The 24,742-nt window shown below is 47.4% G+C and overlaps 1 protein-coding gene and 1 long non-coding RNA gene across 4 annotated transcripts in view; one reads left to right on the forward strand and one right to left on the reverse strand.

Annotated features, from left to right (window-relative positions):
* ccdc187 (coiled-coil domain containing 187) overlaps positions 1–15,459 on the forward strand; it is a 43,574-nt gene extending 28,115 nt beyond the window's left edge. The window contains exons 6-12 of the mRNA XM_052039597.1: positions 448–553; positions 2,875–3,035; positions 5,328–5,390; positions 10,506–10,619; positions 13,468–13,583; positions 13,919–14,016; positions 14,170–15,459. Of these exons, the coding sequence (XP_051895557.1) occupies positions 448–553; positions 2,875–3,035; positions 5,328–5,390; positions 10,506–10,619; positions 13,468–13,583; positions 13,919–14,016; positions 14,170–14,324 (813 nt within the window). The 3' untranslated portion in view covers positions 14,325–15,459. The remainder of the gene's footprint in view (positions 1–447; positions 554–2,874; positions 3,036–5,327; positions 5,391–10,505; positions 10,620–13,467; positions 13,584–13,918; positions 14,017–14,169) is intronic.
* A 149-nt stretch (positions 15,460–15,608) lies between these two features.
* LOC127583521 (uncharacterized) lies at positions 15,609–19,553 on the reverse strand. 3 transcript variants are annotated; one of them, XR_007958269.1, is made up of 4 exons: positions 17,640–19,553; positions 17,445–17,569; positions 17,290–17,374; positions 15,609–17,254 (listed from the first exon to the last, which is right to left on the reverse strand). It is a non-coding gene; the product is annotated as an uncharacterized LOC127583521 (long non-coding RNA). The 3 variants fall into 3 exon arrangements; XR_007958267.1 differs by having other exon boundaries at positions 15,609–17,374; XR_007958268.1 differs by having other exon boundaries at positions 15,609–17,374; positions 17,445–17,604.
* Between the last annotated feature and the right edge of the window lie 5,189 nt (positions 19,554–24,742).

The raw sequence follows: 24,742 nt of genomic DNA on the forward strand, positions 1-24,742 counted from the left end.
AAGGTGCTGACTCTCACTGGGGATCAGCCCCCTTCCCTGAAGGTGCTGACTCTCACTGGGGATCAGCCCCCTCCCCTGAAGGTGCCGACTCTCACTGGGGATCAGCCCCCTCCCCTGAAGGTGCCGACTCTCACTGGGGTTCAGCCTCCTCCCCTGAAGGTGCTGACCCTCATTGGCTGTACGTTGCGGTTGAGCTCCATGTGCTGCCCTGTCAGCTGACCCCATCCCCTTGCCACTGAATGCCCAGCTGGACTGGGCAACTTTGTAGTTTTCTGTCCCCTCCCTGCCTGACCTGATGCACAGTTCATGTTTTGTTTTCAAGTGATGACTGCCCCTTGCAGCATGCATGGGGTTTTCATACTGGTGTCTAGAAATTTGAAGGGGCTTTTTTTGGCGGAGTGTTGCAGAGCGGTGCTGTGACTAATCTGTCCCATGTTTGTGTTGTAGGAAGTGGCCAGGAGGTTACAGGAGGAGGAAGAGCTGAGGAACCGGAGAAAACTCACTCTGGAGGCTGAGGTGTACGGAGCCGGACAGGAGGCATACCGGCAGAGGGGTAAACCATGCCACGTCCTTGCATTTGTACAGCGCCTTTCACAATCTGCAGCCTCAGAGCACATTGCAGCCAATGAAATACTTTAAGTGTTAACCCTGTGATAATGAGGGAGATGTGGCAACAAGTTTGCATACAGCAAGCTCCCACAAGCAGCAATCTAACAAGGTCTCTGCTCTGGTATAAGAACGAGAGAGATAGAAGCCGCTCGAGCCTGCTCCACTATTCAGTAAGATCATGACTGATCTTTTACCTCGGTTCCATTTCCCTCCACGAGCCCCAGGATTTCTTTAATATCCATTCAGCTTTCAACCTCTGCCTTGAATACACACATCAACTGAACTTCCACAGCCCAAAGATTCCCCATCTTCTGGGTGAAGAAATCTCTTCACAAATATCCCATGGCATTATTTTTTTGTCCAGGGTTTAATGCCTTCATCAAAGGTGGCACTACTGACAGTGCAGGGCTCCCCCAGCCCACCACTGCAGCCCCATTTTGGATTCCTGATAGGACTGGAATCATGACCTTCTGACCCTGAGGCCAGGGCACTGCCTACTGAGCCATGGCTGACACCCTGCGGCTGGGAAGGGGGTGAGGTGGTGACCTTCCCCCGATCAACTCATTGAATGTCACCGCATGGAAGAAGGCCATTTGGCCCATTGCAGCAGGGCTAACTCTCCAAGAACCATTTCTGCAGTCCCTCCTCAGACCTTCCCTCAAATCCTTTTCTGCTGCACTCATCTCCCTGTTAAAAGCTTTATCAATGGTCACGGAGGACATCAGGTTCAGGAGGGGTGACTGGGGTCATTGGTTGTGTAGGACTCGGAAGTGACAGGAACGGTTTCCGGGCTGGGTTGTACCACTCTGGAAACTCCACTGGTCACTTCCTGGCAGGGACCATGTTGTGGGGAATGGGCTTGTTCAGACACAATTCCGAGAGCGTTGTTAGCAGGAATCAGGTTCCATGTTTCCACATCGAGGATCCCATTCCCTAATGAAAGAATTCATCACCTCTCTGTCTTGGTGATCTAAAAATTATTCACCAGCAGAATGTGTTATTTATCACTCACCGAGCTTTATACATTTTGAGGCCCACACCCAGACCCCTCCAAGGAAGGGTGAGTTTTGGCACTCTCTCCAACTGATGGATGTTGGTTTAATGGAGGGAGCAGGGACACACCATCAACTGGATTTTGCGTGCACAGCTGAAGTCACGTGGCTGGTGTTTTCCCCGGTGACCACATGTTCACCCTACACCCTGGTGCGTAGCATGTTACGTTAGGAGGGGACAAGGTGGACCCTGGAGAGGGATGGGTCTGGCAACTACATAACCACTGCCATTGGACATCGCAAAGGGCATTACCTTGCAGTATGCAAATAAAACAAACACCCAGAGTTCATTGGCACCTCTCGTGGTGGGTTCCTCGGTCACTGCAGGGTTGTGTTATTTGTTCTGTGGCACAAAGCAGACAAAGGTGTCTGCCCTTTCCAAGTTGTCCTCTAACAAGCCACCTTCCTTCAAACACTGCACCATGTGGGGTGTGTGAACAGGGCGGGAGTGGGCCGTGAGCAATCAGTGGCGGTGGTGGCGTCAGGTCAGGTGTTCGGGGATCTGGGTCGCAAATGACCCAGTGGAGGAGAGTTTGTGAATCGGGCTGGAGTGAGGGTGGTGTTGGGGTATTGGATTGGATGATTGGTGGGTGTGAGGGTCAGTAAGGCGATGGGTGGGGCGGGGGAAGATTTGGGAGATGGTATGGGATGGGAGGTAAGTAGTTTAAAGGGGACCTCCTTGGGTCAGGGGCCCAGGGCGGACCCGGGACCCACTCGGAGAGATCCACTCCAAACCCCACTGCTGCAGTGTGAGAGCCACTACAGAACCACTGTTGGCTGGGCTTACAGGGCCCTGACCACAGACACTGTATGGAACCTGATTCCGGCTAATGATGCTCTCGGAATTGTGTCTACATAAGCCCATCCACACAACATGATTCCTACCCAGGAGTGACCAGTGGAGTTTCCGGTGTGGTGACCCAGCCCGGAAACCATTCCCGTCACTTCCCAGTCCGACAGAAAACCCCAGAGCTGCACAATCAACGTCCCCAGTCACCCCTGGTGACTCTTCCACCACCTCCCACCCACATAATGCCCCATAGGTGGACTTTGCCTGTGATGCCCCCACAGTGAAACAGTCGGGCTCCATTTGTGTGAGAGGAAGAGTGAGTTCAGTTGGTGCCCCGCGATCCTTTGCCCTTCTGCACTAACACAAGTTGCGCGTGTCTGAGGGACCATTGCTAATTGCTTTTTTGCCTTTTGACTTGAACAGGGAAGAGACTGTGGCGTGAGCAGGGTGGGAGCTCTCTGGACAGGAAGGTTGCAGAGCTGAATATCAGAGATTCCTACAGTGCTGATGAGGAGCAGCTCCAGAGGGACGAGGCATTGGCCCGTCTCTTGCAGGAGGAGGAGGAAGTGAGGATGGTACAGCTGGTACGTGGGGGCAATTGGAGCGCTCGGGGTTTAACGCTGTTGATCGGTCCATCACCAATCATGAGGTGCTGGGCTGGGCTGTCAAATAGCCTCGGGTTGTTGTCACGGTCATTAACTGTTTCCTGAGAGTTTCCTCAACCCTCCTCCGGCCCTGCTAGCATCAAGTACCGGAGGGGCAGACTTGGTTCAGTAGGGAGTGCAGGCGCATGCTGCAAGGCAAAGCCCAGAGTGAGGTAGCAACACAGTGAATCAGTAATACAGGACCACCTGCAGTCTAAACAGCACGCAGTAGATGTGATGCCACCTCCACCGATTGGCTCAGCAGTCCTGTTTGTAGCTCGTCACGCATGGTGGTGGTCAGTTAAACAGCCAGTAGGAGGAGCAGGAAGAGGTTCCAAGGACCTTCCCATCCTCCGCAATGGTGGGGCCCAGTAACTGAGCAACAACATCAAGCAGAAGCATTTGTCAATGAAGTGATCTGTCTTGGCTTCCTCCTGAGATCCCCACCACATCATTGTGGAAGCCAGTCTGCAGCTGATTCAGTTAACTCCACGTGAGACTGCAGGTTGCAGTGAAGGTTATGGGAAAAGATAAGATGCCAGCCATTGTAGGGAAGTCTAGGACTAGCTGTGCCTGTAGCCAAGCTGTTCCAGTATAGTTGCAATACCAGCATTTCCTTGACCAATGTGGAAAGTTAACCAGTGCGCTCTGTCCATCAGTGGTAGAATGACCAGTCCTGCTACTTATCACCGAATCAGCCTTCTCTCCATCCACAGCAAGGTGAGGAAAGCTGTCGTCGGCAGGGCTGCCAAGCAGCACTCGCCAATGACCTGTTCGCCAATGACCTGTTTGGGTTTTGCCAGGATGCCTTAGCTCCCAATCTCCTCAAAGCCTTGGTCTGAACGAGGACCAGAGGGCTGAATTCCGGAGGTGAGGAGAGAGTGACTGCTCTTGACGCCAAGGCAGCACTTGACTGAGTATGTCATCGAGGAGCTCTGATAAAATGGAGGCCAGTGGGTACCAAAGGGCAAACTGGCCAGTGGTTGGAGGTATACCTCCACCCAAATGAAGATGGAACTCCTCAGCAAATGAAGCAGTCCATGCCTACGTATAGCAAGAGCTGGACAACATTCAGGCATGGGCTGTTTAGAGGCAAGAAGCATTTGTGTCACAGTGCCAGGCAATGGCCATTTCCCACAGAATCTAACCACCCACCCTTAACGTTGACTGGCATTACCACCACCGTCCCCTCCCTCAACATCCTGGAGGTTGCCATTGACCAGAAACTCAGCTGGACCAGCCTCGTAGGGCTACAACAGCAGGGCAGATGGGTGAGTGACCCATCTCCTGTGCTCCCAAGGTCTTGCCTCAAGCTGTGCAGAAGCGTGATGTTGGAGTTGGATTATACCAGCCAGGACAAAGCAGCCTGTATGATTTGCACCCTTTTTGCCACCCTAAACATTAATTCCCTCCACCTCCGTCACTGTGTGGCTGCAGTGTGTACCATTTACAGAATACATTGCAGTTACTCACCTCTTCTGTTATTACAGCACCTCCCAAACCCACAGCCACGACACTTGAAGAGGACAAGGACACCCCACCACCTGTAGGTTCCTCTGCAGGACACTCAGCACCAGTCCTTCTTCATTGCTGTGTCTAAATCGTGGAACTCCTTATCCAACAGCACAGTGGGAGTCCCTTCACTAGAAGGACTGAAACAGTTCAAGGAGTTGGCTCACCACTACTTTGCTGAGGGATACTAAGGATGGGCAATGGATGCGGCATTGTTAGGAAGGCCCCAATCCCAAGGAGTGGACAAACAACCCTGTGAAATCTCTACACTCCAGTTCTGGCCTCCTGGCCCTCAGTGAATTGCTTCACAACTCGAGGCTGTGGCTGGGCTCCAGCTCTGGGAATCCCTCCCAGAACTTCTGTGCCACTCTCTCCCTCATTCTTTAACCCATCCCCACCACTTTAAATCCTATTATTTGCTCACCTTTCCTAATTTTCCAATGTTGATACGCTTTGGGAAGTTGTTCTCTGCGAATGCTTTTATGCTTTAAAGGAAGCACAGATGGGGTCTGACCTGTGTTGAGGTTTTACTGTGGATCTACATTAGGTAGAGGAGAAAAAGGGAGTGTTGCTTTTCCTCAGAGTGATGCTCGGGACCTGAGTTGGTCAGTCATGGAAAGTGGGAGAGGCTTAGTTACAGTATCATGCTTTGCTTTCAGTGCCAATAGTTTGTATCTCACTTGTAAATTCAAGCTTAAGTTCAAGAAAAATCTCTTACAGAAATCAAGGAGCCAAAAGAATCAGGAAGAGGACTTTCGCACTGCACAGGTCGCACAGGATGAGGTAAATCTTGCAGGATGGGGCATCACTCACAGGGTGGTGGGAGGTATTGTTTGTACAGGTTTGCTGCACAAGGTGGGTAGATATTGCCCAGGAGCAGGTCTGTACTGACGTTCCACACTCCCGGTCAGGGTGAGTATGGCTGGTGTTACTGAGCCTGAGTCTCATTGCCCGATGTAATCAGTGTGCTGTGGACAGGAGGGGTGAACTCTCAGACAGAACCTCCACCAGGTACTGTCCCTCAGTTGTGTTAGAGTCAACAGGCCCAACTGATCTATGCCAACCAAGATACTCACCTAAACTAGTCCCATTTGCCAGTGTTTAGCCCATATCCTTCTAAACCTTTCCCATCCATGTACCTGTCCAAGCATTGACTCTGGATCATGCAGTGGCCTGGACACATCACAGAGGCAGCTGGTGAGGTTCGATGTCCAGCAGGGTTCCTGGGTGGGGTGTGCCAGTAGGAGAGAGTGCGGTGTGCCCTGGTGGGTGGGGCATACCCAAGCAGGTGTGGACAGTGGTCAGCTTTGAATGGTCTCCCAAACACTGAATCTGGGATTAGCTGCAGCGATTCTCACTGTATGGACTGCAGCTGAGGAGCCGGTATCTTGCCCTGATGAAAAACACTATGATGCTGGAGGAACTCAGCAGGCCAGGCAGCGTCCGTGGAGAAAAGCAGGCGGTCATAGTTTCCAGTCAGGACCCTTCTTCTGGACTGAAGGTATGAAAAGGGCAAGGCCAATATTTAGGAGGGAAAAGTAAAGCAGTGATAGATGGACAAAAGAGGGGAGGTGGGGTGGGCACAAGGTGGTGATAGGTAGATGCAGGTAAGAGATAGTGATAGGCAGGTACGGGGGAGGTGGGGAGAGCAGATCCATGGGGGATGGATCAAGGGGAAGGAGAGAAAGGAAAAAAAGAGAGGCTAGGAAAGGGAAGAAGCATGGTGGGGTGGGTTGTGGGGGGGGGGGGGTGGGGATTACTTAAAGTGGGAGAATTCAACTTGGGCTGATGGTTCCCTCTCTCGTGGCTTCGCCCTTGACACAATGGCAGGTGCCAGCCTTTGCCCAGTGAGTAACACTGTCACAGATCCAGGTCTGGCTGCAGGGACGCGGGCCATTGCTGTAACTTCTACATATTTTGTTGTGAGAATTCCATTCTTAGTCATCACCTGGGACATTGTAAAGTGAGCTTTGCTCTGTATCCAACCCATGCTGTAATTGTCCCAGGAGTGTTTGATGGGATAATGTATCCAAACCCTGTACCTCCCCTGTGCAGGTTTCATAACACAGAGATCACTTTGGAGGATTTCTAGTCTTCCATTGGCTGCCTGTATTTGTAGTTTCTGGATTTATTGCAAAATCCTTTGCAGAAACATTAACTTCAAACAGTAACAAAAAACAGGCTGCTAGAGGAACTCAGCGGGTCAGGCAGCCTCTGTGGAGGCAGAGAGATGGCCTACGTTTTGGGTCGAGACTATAAACTGGTTGTGTGTGCCAGTGTTGGTGATGCACCGCAAAGATTTAAGGTTTTGGAATGAACACGCATCAGCAGGGGAAAAGTTGCCTAATTTAAGAATATCCTGGTTTATGTGTGATGCACGAGAAAATGTCACAGTCCCTGCTGGTTTAAGATTTTTAGTGGCAAATTAAACTTTCATTCCCTCATCCTGGCCACGGAAGATGGGCAATGATTACTGAGTCAGTTCCAGGAAGTGACTCAGCCCACTTCAATCCTCTGGGCTCCCCCAGAGGGTCTTGCAGCGAATGCTACACTGGCTAGAAATGAAGAGAAGTTGAGGCGCATCTGCTCCCACAGGTGGGCAGAAAGATCCCACGACACGATTTTAGCGGAGAGCTGGGGAGGTTTCCCTTGGTCCTGATCAACCTTCACTTGATCAGCAGTATGGAGGTAAACAAGCTGGACTTTGAGCGCGTTTGTCTGAGAGGTGGTGTTGCCAGCCAAACGGCTGGCAGGCTTCCTTCATCAGTGGTGAGATGTTTGTGCTCGATGTGGCAAAAGGCTGGAGGGGTTTTTCTTGTATGTTTGCCTGGGAATTAGTTTTTAAAAAAAAACACATCTATTCTTCGTAAGTAAATCATGCGTAACAAGCAACTTTCATATCTTTTAGAAATACCTATGCCCATTTTCTGTCAACTGCTGCCTATCGGACAGTTGGATCAGGCACTTCCTGACACAGTTTCCCCCTAACAGGTTCCCCACCATGTTACCTTTGTCGCCCTGCGCCCACACTACAACGTTCCGCGCCCGCCATGGTGCCGAGCTCTTCTGTTGCCTCCGTCTCCAGGCCTACCTCTTCAGCAAGGATTCCCCACTCCCACTGATGACCCCTTCTCCCACCTTGAGCCCTCCCTCGTCCTGGCCTTCTGCCCACTCTGGATCTCTTCACCTCCAACTGCCGACGGGACGTTAACCGTCTCAACTTCACCACTCCCGTTACCTATTCCAGCCTCACCCCCTCTGAACGCACTGCCTTCCACTCTCTCCATACTAATCCAAATCTTGCTATCAAACCTGCAGACGACGGGGTGCTGTTGTAGTCTGGCGGACTGACCCTCACATCGCCGAGGCCAGATGACAACTCTCGGACACCTCCTCTTGCTTATCCCTCAACCTGGACCCCACCAAGGAGCATCAGGCCATTGTCTCCTGCACCATCACCAACCTCATCACCTCTGGAGATCTCCCCTCTGCAGCCTCCAACCTCATAGTTCCCCTACCCCACACTGCCCGTTTCTACCTCCTACCTAAGGTCCATAAACCCAACTGCCTGGGTAGGCACATTGTTTCTGCCTGTTCCTGCCTTGTATCTTGATTCCATTTTGTCCCCCTTAGTCCAGTCCCTTCCCACCTATGTCCATGACACTTCACGTGCCCTCTGTCACTTCAACAACTTTCAGTTCCCCGGCTCTGACCGCCTCATTTTCACCATGGACGTCGAGTCTTTGTACACTTCTGTCCCCCATCAGGAAGGCCTTAAGGCTCTCTGTTTCTTTCTCGATAACAGACCCAACCAGTTCCCCTCCACCGCCACCCTGCTCTGTCTGGCAGAACTGGTGCTCACCCTTTTCTTTTGGCCCCCCCCCCCTCCCATGTTCTCCAAACTAAAGGTGTATCTGTGGGCACTCACATGGGCCCCAGCTCTGCCTGCCTTTTCATCGGCTGCGTGGAACAGTCCATGTTCCAAGCCTACACCGTTAACGCCCCCAACTCTTTCTCCGCTACATTGATGACTGCATTGGGGCTGCTTCCTGCACCCGTGCTGAGCTCGTCAATGTCATCAACTTTGCCTCCAACTTCCACCCTGCCCTCAGATTCACTTGGTCCACCTCCGACACCTTGCTCCCTTTTCTGGATCTCTCTGTCTCTGTCTCCAGAGACAGATTAACCACCGACTCCCACAGTTACGTTAACGACACCTCTTCCCACCCTGTCACTTTCAAGGACGCCATCCCCTTCTCCCAGTTCCTCTGCCTCCATGGCATCTGTTCCCATGATAAGGCTTTCCACTCCAGGACATCCGAGATGTCCTCCTTTTTCAGTGGTCGGGGTTTCCCTTCCACCATCAATGCCGCCCTCACCCGCATCTCCTCCATTTCCCGCACATCTGCCCTTGCCCCCTCCCCCCCCCCCAACATAACAGGGACAGGGTTCCCCTTGTCCTCACCTACCACCCCACAAGCCTCTGTATCCAACACATCATTCTCTGCAACTTCTGCCACCTCCAATAGATTCCACCACCAGGCACATCTTCCCCTCACACCCCCCCTGCTTTCTGCAGGGGTCGCTCTCTCCGCGACTCCCTTGTCCACTTGTCCCTCCCCACTGACGACCCTCCCAGCACTTATCCCTGCAACCACTTCAGGGCCCTAGACAGTCTTCAGGGTGAGGTACCGCTTCACCTGTGAATCCGAGGGTGTCGTTTATTGCATCCGGTGAGACCCGGCGCAGATTGGGTGACCGCTTCGTCGAGCACCTTCACTCCATCCGCCGCAACAGCCAGGATCTCCTGTTGGCCAGCCACTTCAATTCCACATCCCACACCCATACTGACCTGTCCATCCATGGCCTCGTCGACTGCCACGTTGAGGCCAGATGCAGGTTGGAGGAACACCACCTCATATTCAACCGGACGGCCACAACATCAATTTCTCTAACTTCCAGTAACCCTCCCCCTCTTTCCCCTCCCCCCTCCCTTTGTCTTCCCTCATTCCTGTGGCTCCATCACCCCTTCTCTTCCAAACCCCCCCCCCCCCCCACCATCTACTCCCCACCTCCTTCCCTTTTTTCCATGGTCTACTGTCCTCTCCTACCAGATTTCTCCTTCAGCCCTTTGCCTCTTCTACCTATCGCCTCTCTGCTTCTTGCATCTTCCCCCCTCCCCCACCCACCTCCCTTCCCCCTCTAAGCTGGACTCACCTATCACCTGCCAGCCTGTGCTCCTCCCCTTCCCCCGACCTTCCTATTCTGGCTTCTGCCCTTTTCCTTTCCAGTCCCGATGAAGGGTCTCGGCCCGAAACGTCGACTGTTTATTTCCCTCCATAGATGCTGCCTGACCCGCTGAGTTCCTCCAGTATTTCATGTGTGTTGCTCCAGATTCCCAGTATCTGCAGAATCTCGTGTCCCCACTATATCTGCTGCTCACGATGACATCAACACGCTCATTAACACCTTACCCACAGAAGTTAGATTGATCTTGAGTTTCCATTTTGTTTTACACACAATAAAAGAAGAAGCAAATAGCACATGAAGTTGCAAATAAGATGTGGTTTGAAGTGTCATCTCTGGATATAAAAATTCCCTCGAGTCATTTCACTCTCATGAAAATGTAATAGCTGTCAGCACTAACCACAGATTTAAACATCTGTGCACTGAACTGGTCACTTTGTGTGGTTTGAGGCCTCTTTACTCTAGGGTAGCATGGGAGGCCTCCCTCGAGACACAAGAACTCCTGGATCCCTCCTCCCCACAACCCTATTTTCCACCTTGTCCCACCCCACCAAATGATCCCCCTCGCTCCAACTTGCAAGCAGCTGTTCCTTTTGCATTGATTTCGATGCCAAAAACAGCCTTATCCAAGACCAAATTTGTTTCTCTCAGGAAATCGCTCGGTACATCCAGAGACAGGAACTGAAAGCCCACAAGCAGTCCAAGGGGCTCAGGAGAGCATGTTCTGGAGACAGCAACAATTCCTCAGAGAGGTGGGAGAGACGGGTAAGGAAGAGTGTGCCAAGTCCAGCGGGAGGAACATTGAAACTTGGAAAATTCGGAGCAGGGGTTTGAGCCTGCTTCGCCATTCAGTACAACCATGACTGATTCTCTGTCTCTGCCAGATTCCTGCTCTCTCCAGAAATCCCTAGGCTCCTTTTGTGTCAAGAAATCTATCTGCCTCTTAAATGTATTCATGAACCTGGCCTCCAGTACCTTCTGTGGAAGAGAATTCCACAAGTTCATCACCCTCTGAGTGGAGAAATTTCTCCTCATCTCAGTGAAACATCTCCCCTGACTTCCTGAGACCAAGTCCCCACTTCTATATCGCACAGCCAGGAGAAACATTCTACACCGCACAACCAGGAAAAACACCATACTATAACACAGCACGGGAACAGGCCCTTCGGCCCACCAAGTCCATGCCAGCCATCAACCACCATTTACAATAAACTTGTATGAATCCCATTCTTTTTACTCTCCCCACATTCTCATCAACTTCCCCTCAACCCCCCCCCCCACCCCTGAGATTCTGCCACTCACTTACCCCGCCGTCTTTGCGATGTGGAAGGAAACCAGAGCACCTGGAGAAAACCCATGTAGTCTCAGAGAGAACTCACAAACTCAACACAGACAGTACCCAAAGTCAGGATTGAACCTGGGTCTCTGGTGCTGCAAGGTGAAGGCACTGCTAGCTGTACCACTGGGCTGCACACCCTCCCTGCATCCAGTCTGTTGAGCCCTGTCAAAATTTTATACATTTTAACAAGATCTACTCTCATGCTTCTAAACTCCAGTAAGTACGGGTCTGGTCAATCCAATCTTTCCTCATCAGGCAACCCCACCATGCCGGAATCAGTACAGTGAAACTTCATTGAGCTCCTCCAATGGGAAGTATATAGAAAAGCTCAAACCTGCACACAGTACTCCAGCTGTGGTCTCACTGAGACCCTGTCTAATTATAATAAAACACCTTTACACCAGTACTCCAAACCTCTTGCAGTGAAGGCCAACATACTATTTGCATGTTTGCTTTCAGTGGCTGGTGTACAAGGACACACAGATTCCTTTGAGCATCAACATTTCCTGGTCTATTGTCACTAAATTAATGCTCTGCCTTTGTTTATTCCTACCAACATAGATAACTTATATTTGACCATGTTATACTGCATTTATTCTTCCATTCACTCAACTTATCAAAACACCCTGAACCCCTTTCTATATTCCTATCAAATCACAATTCCACCCAGTTTGTGTCATTATTAAATTTAGAAATATTTTTCAGTCTCTGATCTTTGTTGTCAATAGCTGGGGCTTAACACTGATCTCTGTGCTACCTGCTACACTGAGACATACCCATTTACTCCTGTTTCTTGTCTTCCAACCAATTTCCAATCCCTGCCACTATATTACCTCCAATCCCTTTTATACACTAATCTCTTATCTGGACTTTATTAGAGGCCTTCTGAAAATCCAAACACACCACATCCACTGGTTCTCCTTGATCTGTTCTATCAGTTACTTCCTCAAAAAAAAACTCCAGTAGGTTTACCAAACATCATCTCCCTTTCATAGATCCAAGTTAACTTTGTTTAATTCTCTTGGTATTTTCTAGGTGCTCTGTTATCACATGCTCTATGATAGATTGTAGCATTTCCCCCACTACTGGGTCTATACTTCCCTGTTTACTCTCCCATCCTCTTTAAATATTTGGATCATATTTGCCACTCTCCAATCTGCAGAAACCATTCCATAATTAATAGAACTTTGGAAGATTACAATGGCCCCCTCTTCCATGGCTCCGGGATGCAGACTATCAGGTCCTGGGATTTAATGGCTGTCAGTTCCATTAATTCCTGCAGCACTGTTGTATACTAGCTCTATTTTGCTATAATTCCTCCTTTTCATTAGAATCTTGGATCCCCCAGTCTGAGAAGTTATTAATGTCCTCTTCCTTGAAGACTGAACCAAAGTATTTGTTTAATTGCTTTGCCATATCTTTGTTCTCCATTTTCCCATTTCTGACTGTAATGGATGTATATTTGTTCTTTAATTGTTTTCATTTTGTATACTTGTAGAAGCTTTTACCATCCACTTTTATGTTCCTTGCAAATTTACCCTTCTCTATTTTTGCTCTCTTCACCAATCTCTTGGTTCATTTTTGCTGAATTCAAAACTGTTCCCAATCCTCAGAGTTGTAACTTGTTCTGACGATTTTCTACAACACCTCTGGATTTTGATAACCATGGTTGGGTTGCTCTATTTTGTGTCCTTCACACTGGAAAGGATTGTGGAACTGTTGGAGTTAAACTCACCAGTTACTGTGGTGTCCACACTGTACGTGTCCCTAATTTCCTGATTGCTGCTGTCTCTATGTTACCACTACTGTTTGAAGGCTGAAGTACAATTCTCGGCCGTGTTGCTTCTTGGCCCTACCCAGACTGATCCTACGTTTTGATTTTCCAAGGCAATGTTATTTCTCACTATTCTGATTTCCTCCTTTAGTGGCAACACCACCTTACCACCTTTTTCCTTTTTGACCATCTTTCCTAATTGTTCCTGGACAACAAGCTCCAGCTGTTGGCTTGAGATAGATGAGCTCAGCTTGGCCAAGGGCCCAGAGCTGGGATGAGTGGTCTGGACGCTTTGGTTCCTCTGTGAATGAACTCACCAAGTGGCAGGGATGGGGTTCACTCCAGATACTCTCCGTAACTCAATACTGAGTGGGGGGTGTTCAACCAGAGGCTTCCTTCATTTGTACGGCTCCTTTACCAAATGAAATGATTGGGGGATGAGGGTTGAACTCGCGCTGTGTGGGTGAATTGGTCTTGACTGGATCACCTTCTACCTTTAGAGTCAAACGGGCTTCTCTCGCCAAGAATGGCTGAATTCGGAAGAATTCCCATCTCCAAGTGGTGGGAAGAGCCCAGAGAGAGGGTCGTCACCCACAGAACAGCTGCAGCAGACCAGGTACATGTTCACAGGAAGGGAGGCAAGCAGCAGCTTCAGTCTCTGTCACACTGAGGGGGACTTCATGAATCCCCCCCACTTCATCCCGAAACTCTCCTCCTGAAGCCGCTGACTGCCTCTCTCCCTACGAGTATTCCAAGTTATCTACAATGGTGTAATCATTGTTGAAAGAAATAAATAGTTCCACCTACAGACTATATGAGAAACCTGCCAGTCTAAATATAGCTGGTGCTGGGGGCGGTTCGTACAGTCATAGTTTCCATAGTTACTGCTTTGAGGTATTCATCAGCGTCTCAAAGTACATTTTTTAATGCTTTTTAAAAATTTTGCTGCAGGTATCTGTTCCCAAGAAATATCGCAGAGGAGCTAGATCCGACCTTTAAAACCAAAAATGCCGAGTGTTCATCGGAGTCGGTCCGTCCTATTCCACCAGGTAACATCATACAGGGCAAGAGCTGTGTGTATCAATCATCCCTGCCCCTTAATCCAACTCTAACCTGTATCTCACTGCCAGCTCATCCATTATCCTCCATATTGATCCTGCCTGCTGGCTAAACGGTAACTTGTACACTTGTTCCTGCCGCAGGATTGCCTCGCTCCCGTGCTATGCCGCCAGATGGTTTCTACGACTACCTGGATGAGCCCTCCGAGCCCACGTTTGTTCCACCAACCAGACGGCAGGAAGAGAAGTTGGTGAGACAGAAATCAAAGGAGAAGAAGGAAGGATGTAAGCAACAGTGAGAGTGGTCTGTGCTGTGCAACAGGCTGATACATCTGAGAAGCCTCTGTCACACACTTGTGCACAAGTGCCACACACACACACACTTTTCTTCATATAAATTCCAGGTTTCCACTGCACACTTTGCTTGAAGCACTCGAACTATTTGCGTTAGTGCCTCTGGAGCCTGCAGCTGTAGGTTGTCCTGAGTCACACGTCTCACTGATTCCAGTGGATCTACACCTGCAGGCTCCAGTGCACCAACCTGGAGTGAGCAAAAGGCAGCTGGTGTAGGGCCTGCCTCTGATCCTGGTGCAAACAGCAGCCTGGCAGCAATCTGTTGCACTTTAGTGTCAGTGAAGGGAAGGGGTGATCCCCAGGTCCAAGAACCTGCCTCAAGTTTGAATGACACAACATGGAAATGGTCATTGATGAAACCAGCAGGTGTGGATTTGAGTGCCCCTTCCTCTCTTTTTCTATTTGAGGCTGAGGTAGAGAGACTGATCAAACAGGCTGCACCTCACTGGTCATGATAGGAGTGCCTGCCATAACTGTTCTTGTACGCAGTGCTTTTGGTTGAAAGTGAGAGCTGAGAGTGGCACCTTCGCACCTCTGGCCTGGAGCCTTCCTGGACAAGGTGAAGAATGACTCTCCCTTTTATAATTCTCCTCACTGCTCTTGTGTATGGGCAGGATTGACGGATGCCAGGAGCAGGGGCCAATGATCTCACTCCCGGCCCAGTTACACACACAGTGCCCAAACTCACCACTAGAGGCCGTACAAACTCAGATCTCGATCGCCAGCGTGTTCCTGCGGCTCCCCACACGAGTTGTGCCTCTGGCTCACTCCAACTTTGTACAGACCCTCACTGAGCCCTCTGCAGCATCTCCTTGTACATCGCAATCCAAAGAACCCGGCCCCGAGGGAAGGGCTGAACATTCCAGTAATTTAATCTTTGCCTATTTTGATGTATTTAATAATGCTGGAATTTCTTTGTTGATCATTACTTTGGACAATGAAAGGGAACTTTAATCTGTATCTGGCTCATGCTGTACTTGTCCCAGGAGTGTTTGATGGGACAATCTGAGGAGAGTTTTGCTTTGTATCCAGCCTCTGTGTCTAACCCTAGGAATGTTTCATAAAACAGAGATTGCTTTGCAGGATTTCGTGTCTCTCATTGGCTGCCTGTATTTGCAGCTGTTGGATTTATTTATTTAACTCCTTTCCGTAAACATTACCTTTAACCTCTAAACTGGCTGTGTGTGTGCCAGCATTTGGGGTAGCATCTCAAAGGTTTAAGTTTTGTATTATTAGTACTGCCCATAAAGAGTTTGTAGGACTGTGCGTGCACTAACAGGGGAAATGCTGTCTAATTTAAGAATGCCTTGGTACACGTGACGCATGAGGAAATGTCACATTCCATACTGACATTTTAAGAATCATGCTACATTAACTTTTCATGTCAGGTTGAAGTTGCATTTCCCAATACCATCCATGTGATTGTCTGGTCAGTGCAGAGAGAGTCAGCCCAGGGGGAAGTGACTCGGGCTCGTTCTGTTCTTGGGGCTCCCACCTTGGAGGCAAGAGGCTGTTCCATATCAGTGAAGAGGTGGGGTCTACAGCAGCCTCCCTTGAAGACTTCTCTGATGTTATTCCAGGTGCCGGTTGTCTTTGTCCCCAATAACTGGATTTCCTAAAACCACGACTTCCTCTTCTACCAAGACGCTCTGTCCTACACTTCACCCTTCATTACTGAACTATCACTGACCAGGGCCAGGTGTGTGTGGGATCTCGCACTGTAAACCCTGCCAATGGCTAGTTGATGGTAAAGCCAGTTACCAAACAAAAAGCAGTGACTGTTGTTACAGGAAGTGCATTGTCAGTGTACAGGGTAGATACTGAGAGCTACCTGCTCAGTGGACACAGGCGTTGATCCTGATTCTGTAAGTGGAGGTCGGTCTGTGTTCATGACCCCAGGCCTCTCTCCACCCACCTGACCCTTTCAGGTTTAAGAGGCTTTTTGCTTTTCTTTTACTGAACTGTGGAGCCCAGGGCTCCTTGATTATTGTCACTATGGAAACCATCTCCAGGGAGCCCTGTGCAGCCAAGGTAACCAGTCAAAGCTGGCAGGGAGGCTGGAACCTGTGATCACCATAGAAAACTCTCAGATATGAAAGGGGAGTTCTAGGGAAAGTTCCAAGGTTGACACAGCTGCTGCCTTGGGTTTCTTTTTTTAGAAATCCCAATGTTAATCCAAATTATCTCAAGTCAAAAAAGCGTGGAAAAGCCCCACTCTGAGGGCTGGCCATGTCATTCATCACTCTGTCAGAATTCTTCCCCAACTCCCCAAGGTTCAGAATCATGCTCCTCGAGTTTCTCTCCTGAAATATTTTAAAATCTCACCCCCCCCCCCACCCCGTGCCTGCTCACTGTGATTTGAAGGACTGTGCGTTTAATGAGGGACTCCATCTTCTCCTTTCCTGTCAGTCAGCCTCTCCTTGTCAAAGGGTGGTACCCAGTGACTCACGGTGCCCTTCCTCTAAGAGTTCTTGCTTCCTGAACCCTGAACTGAACAAACGAGCGGCTACAGGTGTGTCTCCCAGTGCCAGCACAACATGTTTCCTCACTCCTCCTCCCTCGAAGCCTCACACTGACTGACACGAGGTTTGCTAGAGTGAGGGTCAAAGTGACATCCTGGGATTGGGAACAAGTTACATGCCCAATGTACACTTAATATTGCTGATGTTCTCTTTTGTTTCTGCATCTAACCTCAAAGATGGGGCATTTATCAAGCACAAGGCTACCATCTTATGGTTTTCCAAGAATGAATGACGAACGTGTAGCTCCTGTTTTCCTAATGGGGAGCCCCGACCATGTGATCTTCACGTGAAGGATGACTCAGCACTGAAATGGCTCATTTACCAACCCATGACCTGTAGTCACATTCACTGACCTTCCAACCCATGACGTGTAGTCACATTCACTGACCTTCCAACCCATGACCTGTAGTCACATTCACTGACCTTCCAACCCACGACCTGTAGTCACATTCACTGACCTTCCAACCCATGACCTGTAGTCACATTCACTGACCTTCCAACCCACGACCTGTAGTCACATTCACTGACCTTCCAACCCACGACCTGTAGTCACATTCACTGACCTTCCAACCCACGACCTGTAGTCACATTCACTGACCTTCCAACCCATGACCTGTAGTCACATTCACTGACCTTCCAACCCACGACCTGTAGTCACATTCACTGACCTTCCAACCCACGACCTGTAGTCACATTCACTGACCTTCCAACCCATGACCTGTATTCACATTCACTGACCTTCCAACCCATGACCTGTAGTCACATTCACTGACCTTCCAACCCACGACCTGTAGTCACATTCACTGACCTTCCAACCCATGACCTGTAGTCACATTCACTGACCTTCCAACCCACGACCTGTAGTCACATTCACTGACCTTCCAACCCACGACCTGTAGTCACATTCACTGACCTTCCAACCCATGACCTGTATTCACATTCACTGACCTTCCAACCCATGACCTGTAGTCACATTCACTGACCTTCCAACCCATGACCTGTAGCTGCATTCACTGACCTTTCAGCCAGATTAACGGCTCTGCTCAATCCCAAAGGGTAGCTGGAGACACAAGAGACTGCAGATGCTGGAATCTGGAGCAACACACACTGCTGGAAGAACTCAACAGGTTGAACAGCATCTATGGGGTGGAAAAGAATTGTTGAAGTTTCGGGTCAAAACCCTGCATCAAGACTGGTGCAGGGTTTGGACCTGAAACGTCGACAATTCCTTACCTCCCACAGATGCTGCTCGACCCATTCTCCCAGCAGGTTGTTTGGTGCCCCAAGGGTCAGCTTTCATTCACGTGTTTCATCTGTGTAACTTTTAACATTTTCTTAAAATTTAAGTGCTTTCTTGGCTCTTTTTATTCTAATGTCCTATCTGGAGTTCTCTCCCACTAATTTGGTGCACGTCCTGCCCCAGAGCTGATACCCAGTCCCAGGTTGTTGACTGTACATTGGGAGCTGTGTCTGAACCATAGGCTGCCCCAGAGTAGCTCAGGAATGACGAGTGAAATTCTGCTTCATTTTCTCGAAAACTGCCAGTTCTCTCCAGAAAGAAGCTGTACCTTTCCAGTTTCTTTCAAGTGAGCCTCCTGCCTTTTCCTGGCAGGAAGTGAGGTGGAAAGGGTCTTGCCCTATTAAGATCCATTAAAATACTCCCTCTCAAAACTACACTAGCAGGTGGTCCTGTCTTCAGTCTGAGGATTCCGGGTCATTCTGAGGAAAGGTTGCATAATTTTCATTGGTTTTGGGTCAGATGGTAACTGATTTTCCCCTGTCCACACCAGCAGTTCTGTATTATTTTTCTATGTATTACTCTGTATATAATTAAAGAAAATGGAACCCTGCACACCCAGGCCTGGTCTCTAGGGTCTTTGATCTTTGGAACTTGTTTCATGGCCTGCCTTTGCATGGTTTGCAATATGTTTTTTATTCATTTTTATGGAATGTGGGTTTCATAGACACAGCCAGCATTTATTATTCTTTATTTCTTTATTTTGAGGATTGGGCTACAAAGCCAAAAACAGCAACATGGTTAAAGGTAGGTCCTCATTCTGCCCCATGGTGGTAAGTGGTTCTACAGAAATCACACCCGGCAATATTTGCAGAACAAATTGGAAATCCATGGTCACGATTATAGAAGTGTCTATTTTTATGGCCCCACGTCCCCTGTCTGGGAGTGAGGAACAAAGAAGTGACCATTAATAAAGGGTTGGTAGTGAAGCAATGAAACCTTTCTGACCTGATAGGGGTTTAAAAAGCCTGCTAAAAAGATGATGAGCAGATCAATTTTGATGTTCCAGAAGCCTCCACAGTTTAGAAGATCACCATAGACTGGAAGGTAACAATTTTAATCTTGTTATTCCAGAGAGGAAGGAAAGAAAGAAGCAGTGAGCTATAAGCCAGACAGTGATAGGAAAAATGCTTTCATATCACAAGGACTTGGTAATGCTGCAGCAAATCAGCCTCTGACTGGGCAAAGTCAACTCAGAATTATGAATGGAAATTTTATTTGACTAATCTATCAGTTTTTGAAGGTTAGATCTAGCAGTGTAGATAAGGGAAACCAAAGTTCATGATGAATTTTTTAAATGTTTTTGATAAAATGTCTATTTAGTTACGTCCTCAAAGAACTCTAATACAATTGTAAAATATGATTTGTTTCATAAAACCATATTGATTCTGCTGTCTGATTGTATTATGATTTTTAAAATGCTCTGCCATTACTTCCTTAATAATGGCTTCTAGCATTTTCCCGATGACAGATATTAAGCTAACACCGCTTCTGTTTCCTGCTTTCTGTTATCTGTTTTTCTTGAATAGGGGAATTACATTTACTGGGACCTTTCCAGAATACAGGGAATTTTGGAAGATCGCAAACAATGCATCCACTATCTCTGCAACCAATTCTTTTGATTCAGGGAAATCTCTATGACACAGAAGGCGGCTATTTGGCTCATATCCAGCTCTGACCCGTTGAGATTTCCAGCACTTTGTTTCAACTTGTGGTTCTAAGTAGCTACAAATTCTTTGTTTTCCTTTCTTCCACCTGTGCACCCCTTTTTAGTGTCTTCCCCGTTACTATCCACTTCCTCCACAATTTACTACATTGATGTTGTACATCAGCTACCTGGATCTCCGAGTGAGTGTGCACAGCATCCATTGTCGATCCTTTCTCCTCCTCTCCCCTTTCATCGATCTCTCTAGAAATGCAGCCTTTTCCTGCAACCTTTGACCATTTCCTGCAGCTTTTAATCCTTTTGCAGAAGCTTTTCTTTTCTAGCCCCCCCCCCCCCCCCCCCCCCCCAGTGTTCCTGCACTAACGGCTGTGTTCTTGGCCCAGAAGCTAACAAGCACACAGGTCTTAGCCATTTTCAATCTTTCTTAGCCATAGGAGTTTCCACCCATTCTTCATCCTTTTCCTTTGGGATACATATTCATTCATTTTTGAATGTTAACTTTCCACTCAAGTGCTGGTCTAACTTAACTCCTGTTTTCCCTAATTCAACTCCATCCTGGGCACCAGATCAGTCAATTGGTGCCTCTTACACTTATTCTGAGAAGCTGGTCTGTGTTGCTCCAGGCAGGTGGAACTAGCCAAGGCTACAGAGCAACACAACCAGAATCCACTTAAAAGTTTAAGACTGAGTAAATAATGCAAGTAAAATAATATAAATACAAGTACTGCAAATAATGCAACACATTACAAGAAATATACGATAGTTATGATAGTGGTGAAGTATTTTTTGATATAAAGTACTACAAAAGGCTGTGTACCATTGTGACCTCTGTACTCAAATGACTACACAGTTTCCACTGAACTGTAACTTGAACTTGCATGATCTCTTCTTGAACATTGAGTGCAATTCACTCCAGTGATCACTCGAAGGATCTTGTTCCCATCTGTACAGATGATCATTTGCCTCTGCCATTCCCTTTTGAAGTGCCTTTTAACTTTAAGTATTACTTGCTTATGCTTCTCTTTAACTCTGAATTATTTCCAGTGTAACTTGTCCTGGTGGTCACTTGGAGAAGGAATCTGTTCCCTTGTGTAATCCTGTCTGCACCTTCCTTGTAAGTTGATAATACAAAACTCACTCAGGGCAACTTATTTGACATTTCCTCTTCCCTTCCACAATTTTGGTTTTGCCATCTTTATCGTGTCTGTCTATTCTGTGTGTCAGAGAATTAATCCATTGTCCTCTGAAGGGAAGATGATGTTTTGACCAAACAAGGTTTAGATGGGAAAAGTTCTGGGTTTCTCAGCATCTAGAAAAGATGAATGAAGAGCAGTAACATTTCCAAAGGTTACAGAGGTGAATGCAGACTTAGTGGAATGAAAGTTGCTGCTCCTCAGTGGATTTGTAAATCCACTAGGCAGCCAGACCACTGGTATTAAGAGAAAGAAACAGACAGCTCATTTCCTTCAGCTCATTTTAGAAGTTCATTGAAAAAGTCGTTTGGCTCCTTGTGGCACACTGGGATATGAAGTTTGGTTGAATTTTAGTCGGTGTTGGTTTATCATGAGTTAGATGCATTCTTGCTGCAGGTTTGGTGATACAGCAAAGCAAACCAAAAAAGGATGCTAGTTTATTAAAATAAACTGGCAAAAAGTACAAAAAAAACATTGTAGGAGCTTCTCCAAGTATCAAAAAGGCTAAAGACTGAGGCTGGGGCATTGATAATGGAGGCGAAAAAGGCAACGGAGGAAACAATAAACAGATTTTTGTATCTGAGATAGCAGGTAATGTGAAAAATCTTCTCAATAATATCAAATCAGGGTGCAATAGATAGGAACTTAAGTGGTGCCATAGAGGCAGGTAACATTGCATGGGTTTGGGATGAAATCAGGGGAACGAAGTCAGGTGGGAGTGGTCTCTAGGACCCCAAAATGTGACCTCCAGGACAGAGCATTTATGGGGAAATATCTAGGGCATTCTTGAAGGGGACAGCCTGGTCATGGGCGATTTTAATCTACATATTGATTGAATGAGCCAAACTGGCAAGGGTATTTGAGAAGAAGAATTTGTGGAGTGAGTCAGGGGTTGCTTCTCAGCACGGTATGTTAAGACACTACTTGGAAAAAGGCTATTTTAGATTTGGTCATGAGCAATGAGGAAGGATTAAAAAGATCTTATGATTAAAGATCACCTACGTGCTGGTGACCACAATGTGATAAAATTTCAGGTACAGTTTGAGGGTGAACACCACAAGACCAAAACCACTGTCTTGAACTTGAGTAAGGGCAATTATAGTGGTATGAAGGTGGAGTTGTCTCAGGTGGATGGGAAAATAGCTAAGAGACAGGTCAGTGGACAAATCGTGACAGGTATTCAAGCAGCTGGATCATAACACTCAGCAGGAATTTATCCCAATTAGAGGGATTCCATGAGAAAGAGGCACAATCTGTGGTTAACAAAGGAGGCCAAGGATAACGTTAAATTGAAAAGTAGGGCATACAAAGTGGCAAGGGCTGGTGGTAGCCAGAGGGCTGGGAGGTTTTTTGGGATCCAGCAGCAAAAGACTAAGAAGCTCATAAGAAATTGATTTTGAGAAATAACTTGTGTGTAATATCAAAACAAACAGAGTTTCTATGGATATGTAAAGAGGAAGGAGGCAGCTAAGGTAAGTGTGACACCTCTAGAGAACGAGGCTGGTGAATCGATAACAGGAAACAGAGAAATGGCAGATGATAAGTCATTTTTCTGCATCAGTCTTCCCCATGGAGAACACTGCAAAAATCCCTAAGATAACAGATGGACTAATTCCAAATAGCAGGGAGGAATTTGTAAAAATTCCAATCACAAGGGATAAAGTATTAGAGAAACTCATGGGGATAAAAGTGAACAAATCACTGAGACCCAATGGCCTAAACCCCAGGGGTTTGAAGGAAGTGGTTGCAGAGATGGTGGGCCCATTGGTTGAAAATTTTCAAAACTCACTAAATTCCAGGAGGGTATCAGAAGATTGGAAAACAGCCCTTGTGACTCCTTTATTCAAAAGGGAGAAAAACAGAAGGCAGGGAACAATATGCCATTTAGTTTAACATCTAACATTGACAAGGTGGTAAAGTCAATAATCAAAGAGAAAATAACTAATCATTTAGGAAAACTGAATATAATCAAACCAAGTCAACACGGTTTTAGGAAAGGCTTCGACAAACTTTCAACAAATCATTTTTGACAAATTTGATTGAATTCCTTGAAGATGTGACAAGGAGAGTTGATTGGGAGAGGGAGGGATCCTGTAGATGTAGTGTATTTAGATTTCCAAAAGTTATTTGATAAGATGCATAAATTAAGAGCCCTAGATATTGGAGGAAGTGTGTTAGCATGGACTGAAAACTAACAGTTGGAATAAATGGTTACTTTTCAGGCTGAACGGATGTAACTAGTGGACTATCCCAGGATTGGTTCTTGGCCCTCAATTGCTTACTATTTACATTAATGACCTGGCGAAGGGAATGAACTGCAAGGTTTCCAAGTGTGCCAATGTTATTGTGATGAGGACATCGTAATTCTGCAATGGGTCATAGATAGAAAACCTAGCAAATGCAGTATAGTGTGGGGAAGTAAGAGAACTTTGGTAAGAGAAAAAAGGCAGATCATTATCTAAGTGGAGAGAAACTGCAACTGATGAAGTTCAGAGGGGTCTAGATATTCTAGTGCATGAATCGCAGAAAGTTAGCAGGCAGATCCAACCAGTAGTTAAGAAGACAAACAGCATGTTGGCCTTTATTGTGAAAGCATTGGAGTTCAAAAACCTGGAGTTTTTGTTACTTTTGTACAGGGTGTTGAGGCCACACCTGGAATACTGTGCACAGTTTTGTTCCCCTTACCTCACAAGGGATAATAGCAGCATTGGAGACGGTCCAAAGGAGATTCACCAGGCTAATTCCTGGAGTGACGGGTTTGTCCTATTGAGAGACACTGGACAGTTTGCTTCTCTATTCCTTGGAGTTTGTAAGAATGAGGGGTGACATTATTCAAACATACAAGATCTTAAGGGAGCTTGACAGGGTAGATGTTGCCATGTTTCCACTAGTGGGAGAGTCATGAACAAGGGGATATAGCTACAAAATAATGGACCACTCATTTAAAACTGAGGAGCATAGAAAGTTCTTCTCTCAGATGGTAATGAGCCGCTGAAGTTTTATGCCCCTGAGGGGATGGAGGTCAGATGACTGAATGTATTTAAGATGGAGATGGATAAATATTTGAAATATCAAGGAACTGAGAGTTATGGGCAATTGGCACGAAAGAGGAGTTGAGGCCAGAATGGATCATCCATGATCATGTTGAATGGTGGGGCAGGTTTGAGGGACGCGGTGACCTTGTATTCTTGTTCTAAAACAATCAATATCACCAGAGAAAGGGTTTGAGGCAAACGGATGGCCAGCAGACGTCGACCTGATCGTCTCTCTACTGGGTTCTGAAAAGCTTTTTATTCACTTTTAAAAAAACTTAAATCATCCCACAGGACTATGATCCTTGTGTTGGAAGATAGGATTGGGCTGACCAATTGAGTATTGCTCATGTTTTCTGTCCTTATTTCAGATTTCCAGCATCTGCAAATTTTTTGCTCTCCAATTACTTCAAAGCGCTGGTAGCTGAGGTGGGTCAGTGTGACTATAAAGAAGGACCAATAAGAGGCAGCTCTGCTGGACTAACCAAAGTCTTAAGTGTGCCTGGTTCAAGCAGACCTGGGATGACACCAAATAACAGATTAGGGTAGATTGCAGGTATGGAAGAGGTGGTCCATATAAAATCATTGGTGGGGAAGGAGAAACACCCAGAAGTATTTGATAACAGATAGGTGGCCCGTTTTCAAAGCAGAGA

The sequence above is a fragment of the Pristis pectinata genome, chromosome 26 (genome assembly GCF_009764475.1).
Source record: "Pristis pectinata isolate sPriPec2 chromosome 26, sPriPec2.1.pri, whole genome shotgun sequence".
Taxonomy (NCBI): domain Eukaryota; kingdom Metazoa; phylum Chordata; class Chondrichthyes; order Rhinopristiformes; family Pristidae; genus Pristis; species Pristis pectinata.